Raw genomic sequence first — 18,515 nt, 5'->3', positions numbered from 1 at the left:
TGATCCTCTACTATGTTATCAGAAGGTCAGTAGAAGCCTAACAGTGATCACAATACTTACATCAATCACCTTACTGAATCTCTTCATGTAGGCTTTTTATGACCTCACATTATCACAAGGAGAATGAGTACAGTACAATAAGATACTTTGAGAGAGACCCCATTCACATAACTTCTCTTACAGTCTATTATTACAACTGTTCTGTTTTATTATTGTTGTTGTTAATCTCTACTGTGTCTAATTTATAAATTAAACTTTAACATAGGTGTGTATATATATAGAAAAAACACAGTATATGTAGGGTTCAATATTATCTGCACTTTCAGGCAACCACTGGGAGTCTTAGAATGTATCCCCTGCAGATAAGGGGGAACTTCTGGATGGATAGGCTTAAACCTATTATCTTTTTATAACTCTGTTTTATTATTTTGGTGATTGATTTAGAGTTTTATACCACACATCTTTAACATATCAGGATATTATATCACTCTATTTATGGCATAAGAAACTTACAATAAAATATTTCCATATCTACCCTTCCAGATTAGGGCTATTGTTATCAAACAGTTTACTTTTACATGTGTGATAAATCCCACAGTATATTGTTATCATCTGTGTTTAAACAGTCAATTATCTTTTAAAGAGATGTAAAATAAGAAAATGAGTATGTTTACCCATGTAGTTATCATTTCTGGTGCTCTTCATTCATTCATATAGATTTGTATTTCCAGGTAGTATTTTTTTCCTTCTGTCTGAAGGATTTTAACATTGTAACACTATTTACCATGTTAACATTTCTTACAGTACGGGTCAGCTGATAATTAATTCTTTCAGCCTTTGCATGTCAGAAAAAGTCTCCATTCCCCTTTGTTTTTGAAATATATTGTCGCTGGTTATGTAATTCTGACAGACTTGTTTTCTGTACTTTAAAGATCTCCTCTGTCTTCTTACTCACGTTGTTTCAGACAGTAAATCTGCTGTCATCCTGAACTTTGTTCCTTTGTATGTAATATGTGTTGTTTAAATTGGCTGCTTTTAAGATTTTCCCTTCTCCCTGGTTGTCAGCAACTTAATCATCAACTTAATCATGATGTACCTTGGTGTCTTCTTTTTTTTCATGTTTCTTATGCTTTAGGTTCATTGAGCATCTTGGTTCTGCGTGTTTACAGTTTCTATAAAATTTAAAAACTTTCTAGACGTTACACGTTCAAATTCTTTTTTTCCTCCTCACTCTCTCCTTTTAAGGACTTCAACTACACACACACACACACACACACACACACATGCTGCTTGAAGTTTTCCCACAGCTCATTGGTGCTCTGTTACTTTTTAATTCCCTTTGCTCTCTGTATTCCATTATAGATAGTTTCTGTTGCTATAATTTTCAGAGCATGCCAGTTCTCTTTTGCAATGTCTAATCTGCCATCAGTCCCATCCTGTGTATTTTTCATCTCATGCACTGTATTTTTCATCTCTAGAAGTCCAGTTTAATTTTTTTGTGTATCTTCCTTGTCTTTTCTAAAACATGGAATATAGTTATAATAACTATTTCAATATATTTTTCTGCTTATTCTAAAATCTTTATCCATTCTGGGACAGATTGAACTGAATGATATTTTTTTCTAATTATGAGTTGTATTTTCCTGTCTCTTTGAAGGTCTGATGATTTTTGACTGGATGCCAAACTGTATTTTATCTTGCAGGGAGCTAGATATTTTGGGTTCCCACAAATTTTGTTGAGCATTGTTCTGGGATGAAGTGACATTTACTTAAAAAATAGTTTGATCTTAGTAAACATGATGTTCCTATGTAATTGTAGATTAATGATACAAAAAAAAAAAGTAAATGACGAAATAATAACATGATCAAACAAAAAAAATAGTTTGATCCTTTTTGATGTTTCTTTTAAATATGTTAGGTGAGACTGGAATCATGCTTAATCTAGGGAGGCTTCTTTTCCACACTGAGGCAATACCCTCTGTGTATTCTACCCAAAGCTCTATGAGTCTTGAGGTTTTAGAAAGGGGTCTGGTTGGTAGGAAGAGGCACTATTCATGACCCTAAGCCCCAAGGATTATCACAGCTCATCCATTAAGGTGGTTCTTTCTATGTCCTCAGGTAGATTCCTTATACTCACGTACAAATCAGTATACGGCCCCTTTCTAGAGCAGTAACTGATCAAATGTATTTATAAATTGTTCATACATTTGTCACATGCTCCTTAATACAGCTCCTTGAGTATGCTCAGAACCATTAGGTGTGCCTCCCAAATAAAATAGCCTTGTGATAAGCTGTCACATGTCTCCGAGATAAAGAGTCACACAGGAATTTTGAAACTCAACTACTGCTTTCAACTAAAAATACAGACTAATCATTATAAAATATGCCAAAAAGTTATGCTAAATTACATCATATTGAGTTTATGCATGTTTTCTTTTTCAGAGACATTTTTCAATTCAAAGTCAAACCAAGAAGAATTCCTCTGGGAACAATTTTAAGCACCCAGTTGAATGAGAAACAACAGAAGATCTCCAAATGGCATAAGTCCATTAACCGTATCCCAGTCCTTTTCTTCAGAGAGAAGTGATACTTTGTATTAGGGATACAAGAAGAAAAGCTAATGACAACTAGTTCATCACACTTTCACAAAGTGTAGGTATAAGCCATGTGGGTCCATATATATTCATATTGCATTGAAAACATATTTTAATAATTCTGTTTCTACTTTCATAATTTCTGGAATATGATATATGTTAATAACAGCTTGCTTAATAAATTGAGTTTCATTGACAATTTCCCTTCACATTAGTTTTTGGTCAGGTTCTAAATCATACATTGGGTATTATATAGACATATTGAAAAATCATGGGGTTTTTTTCTAAGAATAAAACTCAATGGCTGACCAACTTTCAAAGTCTTTTTTAGTCACCAAATGTGACCCATGACTACAAAAAAATAGCTTTTATTTACCCAAAGTACAATAATATTATTTCTATTTTACTTTTAGTTGCCCTATAATCTGAGCTTCTGCTATTTGAAAAATATATATGACCCAAGTATCTATAGCAACCAACTAATTAAAACAAAGAACAACTCATTAGAGATGCAGTTGAGCCATCGCAGGGTGCTGCTGCACTTGGGAATGCATCTAGGACCGCATGGAGCCCACAATGGGGGCCACGGCTCATGAATATGGGCCTGATTTGGCTAAACCATATTCAGGCAGGTTAATTCACATACTTCTATAGGAAGCATTGTCAATACAATACAACTCTTCTTCCACTTAATAATCTATATTTTAAAAGGAATAAGTATTTAGCATCTGGAACCAATTGAAAGCTCTGAGGTAGGATAGTAGAATTTGGCCTTCTTGCAATGGAAATACGCCAGGTGGAGGAGACAGAAAACATGTATGTATAAGCACAATAGAGTGACCACAAATTTAAAGTTGCTTCTTTGAAGCAGATCATCAGAAGAAATAGCCTGATGTCTAATTTTGCACCCACCTAGCAAGAGTCATTCATGACTTGAATCTATCTCTAGATGGCACTTCAGACACTGGATGAATGGCAGCATCACGGAAACGTTCTGTCCTTAGGTTTTATCCAGCAAGGGATAGTCAAAATATAGCTCCGGAAGGCTAGAGTATTTCTTTTCTTGTCAATATGCCCTGCTTTGAATAATGCTCTAATTCAGCCCTCATTTCCTTAGCCAAACTCAAAATCCTAAAACTCTTCTGGGGAAATTCCAAAGGCTGTCTATCACATGCTATCAGTTCTACCTATTTTGTGACATGGGCCTAAACATGTCTACTCTTTAAGGGTGGGATAGGAAGGGGAAGACCCAAGAAAGTAGGAAGTTAAGGCACCTGTGTGACCAGGAAAGGAGGTCAAAGCCAGCCACAGGAAGCCGGAAGCTGATTCACTACAGATTTGTCTTTCTGGTGAAGACAAACAAAATGATGTTTTATTCCCCTAACCAAGGTGCAGAATTTAATCTCACTGGTATTAAAGCTATGATTATATGCCCATTTATGTTTCAGTAAGGTGGATTCTACAGGAGATGAGGTATTTTCCAAAACTTGATTAGTTATTTTAGTTTCACTGACTTTCTGGTATCCTTAAAAGACATCACAAATCCACAATTGTGGAACTGTAGATTCCACAGTTGTGGAAACTTTTGGAATTCCATTGACTTTGCCTTTGGATTTTCCCAAAGAGAGAAAAAGGCAGCAGCCTCTATCCTATTTATTTCCAAAGAAACTCACTTACTGCCAAGGAGCTCATCTATGAAAGAACCTGTACCATCAAATTCAAGAACACTCTTTCAAAATGCTGTCCTACTTAATACAACAGGATTTGAATGGGGCTGCATCTGAGTTCTTCTATATTATCAAGTGGACGACACAGTTGAAGACATGAAGTTCATGGAAAATCGCCAACATTGTCCTAATTGCCTTTTAATGTGGGCATCCCAGTTCTGCAGTATCTTAAATGGGTACTGTGTATTTATATTATCATTGACAAAGACCCCCGCCTGGTATTTAAGTAACAAGATCAGAATGTTGTCACCTGTTCTTTCTCTGTTATATCCTCAGCACCATTGCATGTCATATAACAGTTGCTTAATACGAATTTATTGAAAGAATGAAGTGGGTATTTTAAAAATTGTTATATTTTCACCCCTTTTATTATCCTATATTTTTATTGTTATTATGTTGGGGACTTTGCCTGAGACATGAGGCCCATGGGAAGGGGGAAACTGAAGTGAGTAATGTTAACAAAAATGAATAGGGCCACCTTTCTCTGGATAGAAACCAAGAGTTACAAAAGAGCACGATGTCACGATGTTTCAGGAGGGGTAAACAGCTGGTCTGACTCAGAGACTGGTTCTGACCCTCTCCATGAACCTGGGCCCTCCACAAGGGATAGGGGACCCCCCAGCACCAAAGATGGCCAGTCACCCAGCACTTTTTATGTCCTCAGGCTCAGTCACTATCAACCAGGAAACAGAAGTAAAAGATAAGATGAACCCAAATTCTCCAAGTACAAAGCACTTCCTTGACACATATAGAATACTAGGGACTGCAGCCCTCTTTTCGGGACCTCCTACTCAGTTTTGACCCCAGGCCTTCATTAGTCAGTATCAGGGGCACTTTACGTTCACAGTTCCTGGAACCCTCTCTGTCACACTTCTCATCACAACATACCAGGGTGCCTGCTTGTTTAAACTCTGCATGTGCCCTGAGGGGCTGTGCCTGCCTCTTTATTGGTGATGCCATCTCCACAAAATAGAATGAGGGAACCAGAGAGGGAGGGAGGGAAAGAAAAAATAGAAAGAGAGGGAGAATTTGGTCAGCTATAAAGAGCTATTCAGAGCATCGCTTTCTCCTGAAAGAACAGCTATACATCGGTGATCTTCACAGACTAGGAAAAGCCCACTTTTTACTATTCAGAACAGAAATCTCACAAAGCTGTCATTTACCAGCCCTCTACATATGCAGATACTAGAAGTCAGAGGCAACAGTTAGGTGGAGCTTACAGAATGTTTTGCAACATCCCACAAAACAGTTAGGAAAAAGACTACATGAGTGCTTTCAAAACTAAGTGTCTCCAAGCTGGGCCCCGAACACCACAATATGCTCGCCCTTCCTCTGTGCAAGGAGGGCAGAACTGGTTGCTCAGCTCTGAATGTCCTCCTTAGGCTTTTTTCTTTTAACTCCTTAGTCCCCAGTATCAAATGTTCCTGGCTAAGTCCACTAATAACCATGGGAATCATAACTGAAACAACAAACATAATTAAAAGGACCATCAGAAGGGAACAGGGGAAAAGCAAGAGCCAGTCACAAGCACAGCTTACCAAGGGCTACTGAGATACTTGGGATGCCTACAAATTCTTTAAATGGAGTTTAAAATCTTTTTTTCCAAGATAAAAGCTGGAATATGGTTGGAGAATGATAAAAATTTTAAATAAGAATTTTCGCTTTTACCAGTAACCAAAATAGCACGGAGGCCTTTATTTGGAGTTTTGTTTTACAGGCCTGGTGGCCATCACAATAATTGTCCACACTTAAGGCAAGATGTCATTCAACTGATGACTATGCTGGCATAGAAGCAAGAAGAAGGATGCACATTAATGCTTGTTTTCACTTTCTTTCCAAAGAAAATAATAAAAGGGGTTATTTCTTATTTCTGCATGTTTCTGCCTGGTGAAGAAAAGGTTATATCAACAATTGTTCTAGATAATCGATGTTAACTAAACCTATCATGGAAATCATTTCACAATACAGGTAAGTAAAATCCTTCTGCTGTGGACCTTCAACGCACACAGTGACGAATGCCAATTATATCTTGATAAAAACGGGGAAAAATTATTCTGAAGACTTAAGAGAAGGCAGCCGTCAAGGCACACTGCAAGCACGAAGTAGAAATCCCACTGAAGAGTTCACACCTCTGTAACCAAACCTGTCACAGCCAGGTGACATGCCTCCAACCTGAATCCCAGAACTTTGGGCTATAAACTGTTTCTTCCTTTAATTTCTCCCCATTTCACTTTTAACAATGAAATACCAATTTTAAAATGTCTATGGACATCCACTGGTATTATACGGCATGTATAACACACATACACACAAGTACACTTCAAAGGCGCTTGGTGGCTAACAAGGCTTTTGAATCCATGTGGCATATTCCCCCACCCCCACCATTTCATTGCTCTTTCGTGCAAATGATGACAAACAGATCTAAATTTGGCACATTTCAAGGTCAAATGATGCAGCAAGCAATAATTTGACCTTAAACGATATGCCTTTGTCCATCCAGCCATCCGCGTAAATGTGCACACACACTGCGTTTTGCTTGCTCCAAGTTCGTAAGTCTTTATCCCAGAAGATTACTTGCTTCTTCATCTAATGCTTACGGAAAAGAGGAGACATCTGGATATGTTTCTCCATCCCTGCATCCCCCAAGCCCCCTCGCCATCCCCTCAATACACACGCAAAAGCTGTAAGAGCAAGGGCAGCACGTTTTTCAAATTCCATTGGTTCGTGTAGGCACATAATCTGAAGCAGCTCCAAAATGGACATCAAGTAAAAACCAGTTTTCAAAAGTCTGTAATTATGTATTAACACAAATTACATAATCTTGTATGTATTTACATACAATTACAGATTATCCAGTAAATAACACAATGTTGTAGTGTCAATGAGATGAAATAGAATGAAAACACCATAAACTGAAGCCATTCATTTATCTACAAAACAGGACCTGGCAGGGACAGATTCCCCGCCACTGACCTGGCATGTCCTTCACACTGCCTGGGGACATTCACATGACAGATGGGAGGGTGGTTCAGTCCATGCCCATGAAGTCTTTGACCAAGGTGCAAGTGTTGGCACCAGTAAGATAGTGGTTTGGCTGTTTGAGCATCTGTTTGTGAAAAACTGGAACCACCCGTTCCACAGAGGCTCCGGGCTGCCAGCCAACGGGGCTTTGGGTCTCTCACTACAAGAACCGGACGCAAACCCGCAAACTGGGGATGACTCACTCTACTGCCCAACAGGACGATGTCCGCGACAAAACTCTGAGCCATCTACTCTCCCAGAACACTTATTTACATAAATTGCATAAGTCAATATTCATTTACAGACCATTACAGTTTATCTATTGCCAAAAGCATATAACATTTTGTTTGTCTTTTTTAAAAAGTACCAAAACAAAATAACTCCAAAAGTAGATATTAAAGTAGCATTTCTAGGAATGCACAGAGATTTTAGTCTTTTTCACAAAGTGTTTCTTTCTTTTAGGCTTGATTATCTAGCATCTCATGCTACTTTAAGATTACTTTTGGCTATCTTCTAAAATCAATCTCTTCAGTGCTAAATATTTTACCTACATCCTAAAAACTTGATTCTTCCCTGTGGTCAGATGCGGGATGTTTTTCAGCCAAAAATATGAAACACCTTTTGGGAAAACTAAAGCCTGAATATGTGCACATTTTAGCAGCAGCAAAAGGTTAAATAATAAATAAGAATACTAATCTTAGAATTAAATGCAGTTTCTATTTAGAAGGTAAAAAAGAAAAGAAAAGAAAAGAAATGAAGGGGATATTCTGATCTTTATCGTAAATCAACTATTTGACATTGCTTCTGTCCCTCCCCCCAAAATATTTCTTAATTCCAAATGTTAGACTTAGTTTTTCCTTAATGCACATCAGCAGGAGGGCTCTGCTATGTATTTTAACTTGCACCATTAGAAGGACCACATGCGCTTATGGCAATAAATCATGTGATTCTACTTCAAAACAGCTTTAACTCACCAGTGACATACTTCTATTTTTCATAGAGAATGTGCATCAGAGCAAAACAAAGTTGGAATATTAAATTTTAAAATAGTTACATAAATCCCCACACATTTTTTAACTGTCACTTTCAATTTCCCAATATAACTGGCTAGAAAGTGTTAAATGTCGTATGAGAATTTGTTATAAATTCCTTTTTCTTAAATATTGCTTTAAGAATTTGGCTCTTTCCTTCTCAGTATATAGTAAGAAATAGTCTCCCTTGCCCAAAAGCAAGTTCCAAAATTATTGCTACTAAAGAAATGTATTCTTTATATATTCTTATGCTTTTTAGCATAAAATGTTATAAAAGCCTTGTAAAAGATATTCTATACGGTAACCTCCCCTCTAAAAAAACTGAGTGCTTGTGAAGACCATTTTTTAAAATAAAACACAGTCAACAAGTATAATACTTTTCCCCTCATTGTCATTATTGATGAAGATTTATTAGTTTCATTTTGCAAGTTTTGCTTGAAGGGTGCTATTACCGTGTGTTATGACAGTTCACAACAAAAGCAATTTTCAATAAAAGATGTTACAATGGCCCCTATGGTACTTGCATCATTTCATTTTTGGTAGCCAAGGGCACAAATAAAAAGTTTGTAAGAATGAGCCTGTTCATCTGATTGTTGTCCCTTAAAAAAGAAAAAATCTGTACTACACGGGTTGTTGTTGTTTTTTTTCCTTTTTGAGAATTCTAAGTCAGTACGGTGTTTGATGTTAGTCCTGTTGTTCTGGAGGCGGGCTAAAATAAAAGCATAGTTGCTGTTCAGCTTTGGTGTATTCTGCAATGGATTTAAACAAGTAGGATATATACCAACCCTTGTGTTTTCCAACCATGAAGTTACAATGATGGACTAAATCACTTAGGAGAGAGGAAGTATTACAGACACAGAATAAAAGTTTGAGACCCAGTTTATCTTTAATCCTCTGGGATAAGCTATGAAACAAGCAGTCTGAAGAGTGAATACTCAGTGTCATGATGATGTGCATAAGTTTACAATAATACGGGCACAAAAGAGATTGTCGCCTTTAGTACATTAGGGTCATTAGAATTTCTCCTATCCATACACCGTTATATTTACTTGCATGAATTTACCACAGGTTCGTAGCAGACGTTGCCATTTAATGCTTACAGAGCCTAAAGCTTCCAAAATGCCTATCTGGCCTGTACATATTTCATTAAAAATAAACTCTATATAATAAATAAATATATAAAATAAATAAAATGTTGCCTTTGGAATTTCTATAAATAAATTTAACTTTTTTTTTTTTTTTACTAAGAGGTCTTTGCTTTAAATTCACTAGGCTGACCCCAGTGAGCATTAACTGAAAAAGTCTTTTAAGTAAGACTGCACCCTCCATGCCTTTGAAAATGCAGCGTACCCTTGCGCAGGCCACTAGCCAAAATCCAGATGAGTCGACGTATGGCAGCTGTGCTGATACAGGATGAAGTACAACTGATGAAATGTGAAAGCGAGTCCAGTTCCCAGCATGCATCGGGCCGCTGTCCTAGCTGCTTCTGCATCTCTCAGTTCCCTGCTCAGCCACACACACTCCCGCTCGCAGTCACCCTCTCCTCTTCTCACAGGAAATCAAGCGAGTGGGCACAGGCTGTCCTCCTGGAGGACAAGCCCTGAAATGCAGAGCAAAACCAGCATGTCTCCCATCCAAGCCTCCACCGTACATTATGCATGCGACAAAGTTTGGCAACAGCGCGGCTGATGTGACGACACAGCGAATCAGTAAGAACCCACTGCATGAGACCTTTATAGTGGTTACTTTTTTAAGGGCTCAAGTGAAGAAATCGTCTTTGTCAACTTTGGCTTAGAATATCCTTATATAGTTCAGGTACTTTGTCGGGGTCCACTGGTCTAGGTAAAAAATGTGTGAATTTCTGGTGCCGTTTAGTCCTCGCTCCTTCTCTCGGGGTCCCGTCTTTATTTAACGCAACATAGTATCGCCTTCCAGTGTCCACGTGTTTATACAGATTTGAGGAGTATGTATTATACCAATTTTCTTCAAACTGTTCTCTGAATACGCATTCTTGGGTTAGCTTTTCCTGTTTGAAAAAAAAGCAAATAAATATTTCACAAAATTAGCATCTTTCTGCATTTAAAGCAATATTCAATTGCTACACACAATATAATTCTGATTAGAAGATGCTGATTTTAATCCATTTTAACCATTTTAACACATTTTGCACAAAAATCCTTAACTCTGTAAGTTTAACTATATTCTAATTTTGTATTCATAATGACTACAGCACAAAAGATTCCAAATGTTTTCTAGTTAGACTTCTCCTCAGGCTGGTTATTTGAATGAGTCAAACAGGCAAAGGACAACTAATGCAATTTCTTCTTCTCATTTTCACTACAGCAGTTAGGATGCCGACCATCCTGGGATGGACAGCCTTAGCTGAAACCAAAGGTTCCCATAACGGCTTCATCTTTACTACAGTTTTTATAAAGCACCTGCTAAGTAGACCAACATTAGCAACATTACCAGCAATGTCAGATTTTGTCTTCCCTTCGAAGCAGTAGAGTTTACTTATTACTTTGTAGGAGAGCTTTTCAAGCTTCATTGTACAGAAGAATCACCTGGGATGCTTTTTTTAACATGTGGATTTCCAGTCCTCAATCCTTTAAAAATTCTGATCCAGAAAGTCTGCAAATATTCATTTTTAACAGACCCTGGGCAAATTCTGATACAGGTAACTGGTCCACATTTTTAAATATTCTGCTTTCTGTCATGACTGAGTCTTCCTGAGTACAAAGAAGTAAAAACAAATATTCTATCCTTCCTATTTCCTTGAGCTTAGATAGATGAACACCTCAACTTAAAAAGCCACATTCACAGGCATATGACTACCGAGAGAAAAGCTGTACTTATTCCCATATTCCCAAAGCAAAAAGGTTCTATATTTTCTTGAATGTATTGCAATCTCCCTACATCTGAGCTTGATGACAGGGTGGGCCCCATGTAAACCCACAACCTGGGGCTCATATGCTTCATGTCTCATGCGCAGTCATAATGACGGGGAACAAAGTACACGTCACATCCCCAAACAAACATATGCCTCTGAGCTGGCCCCTGGGGAAGCAAAGCAATGGCATTGAATGGCCTCTTTGCTCTTCTCACCACTAAATTGAAACTTTTAAAATCAGTACCCTCCTCAATGGTAATTTTTAAAAATAAATGCTAAAATGACTTTTTAAAGTATCCCCTCGTTCTTCCCCACCTCTACCTAACATAAGTAATAAAAAAAAATACACGTCCACACACAGAGTTAAAACAGCAGAGCAGATAAGATGTTCCTCCATTTCTGTCATTTAGATGCACAGGAAGACATCACCAAAATATAGGAGTCCTTTTCACAGGCACACATCTGAGAACACAGTTTAGTACACGGAGTTCGTAGCTATCAGCTGGGCAGAATCCATCATCCCCAGCTGCTGTGGAGTTAAGTCAGGAAAGCAAAAGGAGGGAGAAAGGTAGAGAATTTGACAAAATCAAGAGCACAATGTATGGCCAGCTTCTCTACGCCTCTTCTTTAGTTAACCGAAGGCTTAAGATCCACAGAGGCGCCTGCACTTCATAGGCGCTGTTCCAGGTGATCAAAAAGCACTGAGTGGGTCTGTAACAAAATATTATATCATTGGACAAGTTTTGGCTAAGTGAGTTGAAACAAAGGGGAAAGAAAAAAGAAAAAAATGCATCTGGTAAGGAGAAATGATGGGAAAACTTTGGACTGATGATGCTGGTTTTATAGGGACAAGATGAAATGCAGGGTGCAAGGAGTATCTGTGGCCCCCCCATCAACTGGACAATTCCCACTTGGGGTACTGGGGGGAACACTACCCTTCAGGAGGAGGGGTGTGCACACCCAGAGACGCATTCTTCTGCGGGAACAGCCCCGCATCCCCACTGCACTAGCAGATGAGGCTGAACGTGATTTCTCTTTCACCTCCATTAAAACTGACAAAATAAAAATAGTGTGTTAGAGACATTAAGAGCTATTTTAGTCTTTACTCCCATCTGTATAACAAATATTCTCCTCACAGAGAAGGTTATTCCTGGCAAAGACATCCGGTTTGGGTTTGCTCTGATCAAGTAAATTTTCTAAACAAATTATGTTCTTTTTTTTTCTTAATAAAATGGACCAGGACCAAAGTATGGAATTGTGTACTGAACCTTTGGTTCTACAAAGGACGTGAAAATTTAATTCAAGTTAAGCCTTCTTTTTCTCGACAGGAAATCACACCACATGACAGACACTTTTGCTTAAAACATAGAACACTTCTTCCTCCTTTTAGAACCATGAGTTATGCACTAATTTCTATTTGCTGTGTATACTTATCATACCCGTAGCAGAAAATAACTGGTTTGCACAATGGTGATGAGCCTGCCTTGGAGGCCAGAGACCTCGCCCCTCACTAGCCATGGGGCCTTCCAGCTACCGACCTACCACCTGCCCAGCACAGCCACCTCAGCTACCTTTGCAGCAGATCCGTACTAAGTACCTGGAGACAGGGCTAGGACCAATGTGCAGTCGGAGAACAGAGGAAGCCTTCCATACACAGTGGTAGTTGCTGACAGGTTCACATCAGAACCTCTTAGAGGAACAAACCTTAGGAAACAGCGAGTATGACGTTCCTTGTTACATGGATGAGGCCCACATGTGAAAGGACTGCCCCAGGTCTGTGCCACAGGATCTTGTAATTACGGGTAAAGAAGCCAGCTGAGCCAGACGCCCCAGGAGGCCTCGCAGGGACCTTGTACTCCCCACACAGCCCCTTCCATCGCTTTCCTTTGCCCTGAGCCAGTGTGACTCCTGCTGACCCTCTCTCCTCGACTGGGAACACTTCTGATGCTGTTCCCGACGGGCCACCCATTGGGGAGGACCATGCAGGGAAATGCTGGGGTTCACAGACTAAGCCCAGAAATTAAGTGCAGTTACTCTTATTCTAAGACCCATATGTGCTCCCTTTTCTCTTTACCTCAAAATGTAGTTTTTACAAACACTGTTCATTTCTCAGAAGGAATGGGTGGACATGGAAAGAAAACAGAGATTACAAACAAAAGTTTCCAGTGGTGAGGATATCACAAGCTAACAGTGGAACACATTTATTTTCAGTATTTAAGAAAAGATTCTCATTTTACATGTTTTGGGGTTTGTTAAGTATATATATATATATATATATATATATATATATATATATATATTGATCTTTTTTAAAAGGTTGAATAAGCTCAGAAATTGAACTGGCCTTTTCACTGCTCAGTAAACCCTGCTCTATTTCCCTTAGCAGGCTATTATAGCATTGTTTATACACACATAGTATAACTTTCTAGGCAACCCAGAAAATAAAGTGAATTATTCCACTTAAAACAGTAGTCTATAGCCAGCATTTTTTGTGGTAGTTAAGAGTTCAATCATCTTATGCAGGAAGGGCTGTACAACTTCAGTTCACAAGTTAAATGAGATTGTGCATTTATTACATTGCAAATCTAGTGGTACATTTCAGCTCCTGGAATTATTATACAATTGGTATAATGCCACTCAGATAAGCTTAAGTGCACTAAAAATTTAAATTATCATGAAAAATTAAAGAACTTAAATTTCTATACAGTCTATATGCTTTTAAATAATTTCTTCCTCTTATTTGGAATATTATATTAAAATAACATGTGACTTCTTGTTTTAAAGAGATAAAGTAGCAAGATTAACAGAATTAATCTCTTCATGATCACACTTTGGTACTTAGTGATAAACTTTTGCTAAGGTGAATATGTTTATGTTATATATTTGTACTCCAAATTGATTTTTCTAAATTAAATTTAAGTAAATGAATGCAAATTGGGACAGCAAAAATATATTAACCTGTATTCTTATGTATATGTGTGTGTGTCTATATACATATATATACATATATGCAGAGAAAAAAAATTCTGCCTTCAAATAAACTATACACTTTAGAATTATAGAACTCAGATGTTTTAAAACTCACCACATGTTTCCAATGCAGACAGTTTATAGAGTATTCCACTATAAAGTGATCAATTCTTGTTTTATTGTATTTCCATGTTTTAATTTTTTTTTTTTGATTATTTAACTATAGCTGTTTATGGCATACCTATCTTTGAACTGTTGGATTATATCACTAGGCTTGGGTGGAGAATGTGGATTTAATTCAAAACTCTACTAAAGCTCATGCTTCGGAACAAAATCTGGGGAATGTTAGCAACTATGGAAACCTCTTTGCATTTTATATCATCAAATCGTGAGCAGTGGGAAAAACTGAAATTAAAACTTCAATACTTTTACCAGTCCTATTAAAACTAAAGTATGAGATAATAATGTGAAAATTATAGTATGCCCCAGAGAATGTTTAGGAATGTTACAAGACATAAACTCACAGAGACACTAATTTAAAATATTAGACAACTGGAAAATGTGTAATCCACGTGGGCATTCTTATGCCCAGTTCGTATCTATAACCATTTAAAAACTGAAATCAGAATTTTTCAAAATCTGAGACTCAACAGGCCTCGTTGAAAACATACAGACTTATATCAAGTCGCTATTTTAAAACATGATTTCCATATTTATAAATATATGTAAGTATATCTGATGTAGCTTTCACCCCTCTATCCAAAGAGTTGCATTTATTCAACTCAGTGTGGGTCACTTAAGCTACTTGCACGAACCTACCACACCGTGTACATCCGAGGTCGGTGACTCCACAGAAACTGACTTGATGGTGGAGTTCCCAAACATTTTATGAGTTAATGATGTGATGTGATCACTTGTTCTCTTATCTACCACTTATGACAGTCATGGTATTTAAACCTCCTTTAGCCACAATTACTCATACAGATGTACTCTTCCTCATTAATAACCCAGCAGTAAAGTCTTAATGGGAGTTCTTGCAAGGATCAGGGTGATTAAATATAATGACTAAAGGACCATTAATAAGAAGCCAGTTCTTTTAACTCTTCTCTCCTGGGAGAAGAACCCAAACAGAAAGCAACAGAGGGAGCAGGCAGGAGGGTGCTACCCTATTTCATTAAAGCTCCAACACCCCCCACCCCGCCTTACCTCAGTATGACTCACCTTAAGCCCCATTTTTCAAAACCTCTTTAAAATCCCCACTATTCCAGATGGGTTTGCTTTTATATCCATGATCCTGGCCATCAAAACTCCCACTGGAATGGTGGGAACAATGGGAATCAGTTGTGTCTGTTCAGTGTGAGCAAAATGAAGCAAGTAGGGAGGCAATTTTTCACTTTTCCTCATCAAAATTTATAGAAAATTAAGAGCTCTTACATTCTCTCCACTCCATTCCCACCAAAAAGCTGAACAAAACACAACAAACAAACAGAAAACATCTTGTCTCCAGAAGCTGCTTACTTAGGGCCCAGCGTGAATCTGGGGCACAGACAGACATCTATGCACTCGCCAACCTTGAGCTGCACTGCCAAGGACAGAACCTGCCAAATGTGCCACAGGACGGGCTAGACAATTTAAGGGCCTTGCTTAGAAGCCGCCTACAGACATGGACATTCGCTTAGCAAATCATATTAGCTCATAAACATTCAAGGCATTTTCAGAGATGTAGGCCCACAGGGGAAAGAAAATCTTGCTCAGGGTATTACAGAATTCAAACTTGAGAAGTTCAATATTCACATTAAGCAATAGTTTTGCTTGTGCCAATGTGCAGACAACACACATTTAATTCTTCCACAAAGAACCCTGCAAGGAAAATTCATGAAATTTCTTTTGGGATCTTAGAACACCTAAGTTAAAAAGAAATCACATGTAACATTTCTTATCAAAGACGATTATCTGATAAGAGTAGCATGTCATTCAGTGACCTCTTAAAAGGCACACCGAAGATATGCAGGAGCTGAGAAGCCTTCACGCTAAATATCGCCCTATGTAAAAACAGAGTACAATGGCCTCGAAGAATCAGAGAGACAGACAGTGGAAGGAAGGGGGAAAGCTAAAAGCTGAGCAGTGAAATTAAGGAAATAAAAGATCCAAAAGACATTGGCACAAGCAAAAATATTGCTTAATGTGAATATTGAACTTCTCAAGTTTGAATTCAAATAAATCCAACTACTCTGCCCCCGTGATAGTCACTGATACACTACTGTAGGGGGTAGAGTTGAAAAGGAAAACCTAAGATTTTCTCTTTTCTCTGATAGACAAAGCAGGTTAACCTCAAGACCTGGTTTCTCAAAATAAAATCGGAGAAACCAAAAGATTAACAAATACAATGAGAGAATAAGCCCAAAGACCATTTTCGAAACACTGAAAGAGCCACAGACCTTCTCAGAAAAGGGAATGCCAACCTCCCCAAGCGCGAACCCCGGCCGGTCACTGGGCAGGGCGAGGGACGGCGCGGGGCCTTGGTGTTCTTCTCTGTAAAATGCGCGCACTGCACTTAGAAACTTTTACGGTCTCTCTGGGTCTCAGATTCGAGGGACCCAGGCTTAGGAAACAGAGTGGTCCACAGTGACACTGGAAGGACACACTGAACAGGAAATGTTACAACGAACCGCAGGGGATTTGGAAAACGCCAAGAACGCCGATGGGCAGAGGGGCGGGGGCGGCGCGCAGAAACGCAGCCGGAGCTAATGCTTCCGGCAGCAGCAGAGGGAGAGAGGCTGCTCCTTCAAGGAAGAAAAAAGGCCAGGGAAGAAGACATCAGCTTGGCACCAGGGGTGCCAAGTCCTCTCCCCAGCGCTGGCCTCCATAAACATGCCTCATTAATGCATGTGTGCCTGGCCAACAAGCCCTATATCAGGAGCTGTCCTGAGAGAGCTTATTTGGAAGCAAAATCCAATCCTGTTAAAAAAAACTACAAAGTTAGCAGAGCCGTGGAGTGCTCCCACCCAGGGGGATGCGGGACGTGCTCACGAGGCAAGTAAAATGCAACCGGAAGAGAAACCAGACCAGAGCTCCGGCGTTTCTCAAACACCCCAGCCAGTCCTCTTGGCCCTCTGCACCCACCATGCACAGAAGAGATCCCCAGTGAAATCACAAGGGGGGGTGAACCGTCTCTGCATCCTCCCTCCTTCCCTGTCTCCATCCTCGGGTCTGCACTGCCTACCTGCAGCTGTGATGCTGGCCCAGATTTGCCTGGACCCAACCTCTTCCTCGTACTCCACAACGTGTGGGAGGCAAACCGGACCTGTGCTCAGGCAGGGAGCCATGCGGCCGCGCCTCCCCTCTGCAACACTTCGGTGACTGGGTCTAATTCTTCCGGGGCCCCTCCGGTCTAGATTCTAACAGCCCGCTTCCAATGCTCATGGGCTGACGCCATCGGCTAATAATTCCATTCCTCCAAGATTCCATATCCATATGCCGACATGAGCCTATTTTAAAACAGTGCCTTAGCCCCAAAATACCAATTCTGATGGTTGATGTTTGGGTGCTGTGACAGCCCAGTGAGTTCACTAATATGTGAACATTAAGAAATAATAATGATAATAATCACAAGTAAATTAAGTCCCCCAAAAAAGACATTTCTTTAAGTGGATAAAATAATAATGAGCTGCATGTGAGAATAAAGTACACAAAATTGATTTTGATAAATAAAGCTATGGTTAACATTTGAAAGCTTAATTTGAGGGATGCCATATTTTGATCTGAAGGAAACTATTTTCATAGATAATATCATAAATCCTTATTTCAATATTCAAGCTTTCAGGAAATACAATTTGTAGGCGCCTCCCATCTGGTAAGGAGCATCAGAGGTTGCACCCAGACAGCACATCCATCATCGGCTCACTCACCCATGAAGAATATAATCCGAAGAATGCTAAGGGGCCAGTACTAAGCAGCCACTGTGAGTCAAGCCCTGTGCTGGCTGTGCTACGGGCATCCTCTCCTCTAATGCTCATAGCAGAGCTATGATGTGGCCCTTGTTAGACCTGGTTCTTAGTTACAGCTCAGCAAGCTTGAGCAGACTGCCCAGGGTCACACAGCTAGTGAGCAGCAGAGCTGGGATTCCAGCCCTGTGTTTCCACTACTCCATGCTTCGTCTCCAGGTTCAATCATTCAGAACACAAGAATAGGCTTGAATACTTCATCAAAATGTAGCAAACTGAAAAATCAACTTGAAGGAGAAAGGAAGATGAATACAAGCCAACTAAACACAACCAAGAGG

General features: G+C 39.2%; 1 protein-coding gene across 1 annotated transcript in view; it reads right to left on the bottom strand.

Moving 5' to 3' along the window:
- Positions 1–6,189: 6,189 nt before the first annotated feature.
- The window catches only part of FGF9 (fibroblast growth factor 9), a 31,670-nt gene continuing 19,344 nt past the window's right edge, over positions 6,190–18,515 (bottom strand). The window contains exon 3 of the mRNA XM_036925504.2: positions 6,190–10,399. Within this exon, the coding sequence (XP_036781399.1) occupies positions 10,154–10,399 (246 nt within the window). The 3' untranslated portion in view covers positions 6,190–10,153. The remainder of the gene's footprint in view (positions 10,400–18,515) is intronic.

The sequence above is a fragment of the Manis pentadactyla genome, chromosome 2 (assembly GCF_030020395.1).
Source record: "Manis pentadactyla isolate mManPen7 chromosome 2, mManPen7.hap1, whole genome shotgun sequence".
Lineage (NCBI taxonomy): Eukaryota > Metazoa > Chordata > Mammalia > Pholidota > Manidae > Manis > Manis pentadactyla.
The sequence above is the reverse complement of the archived record's forward strand: the minus strand, read 5'-3'. Positions and strand labels throughout refer to the sequence as shown.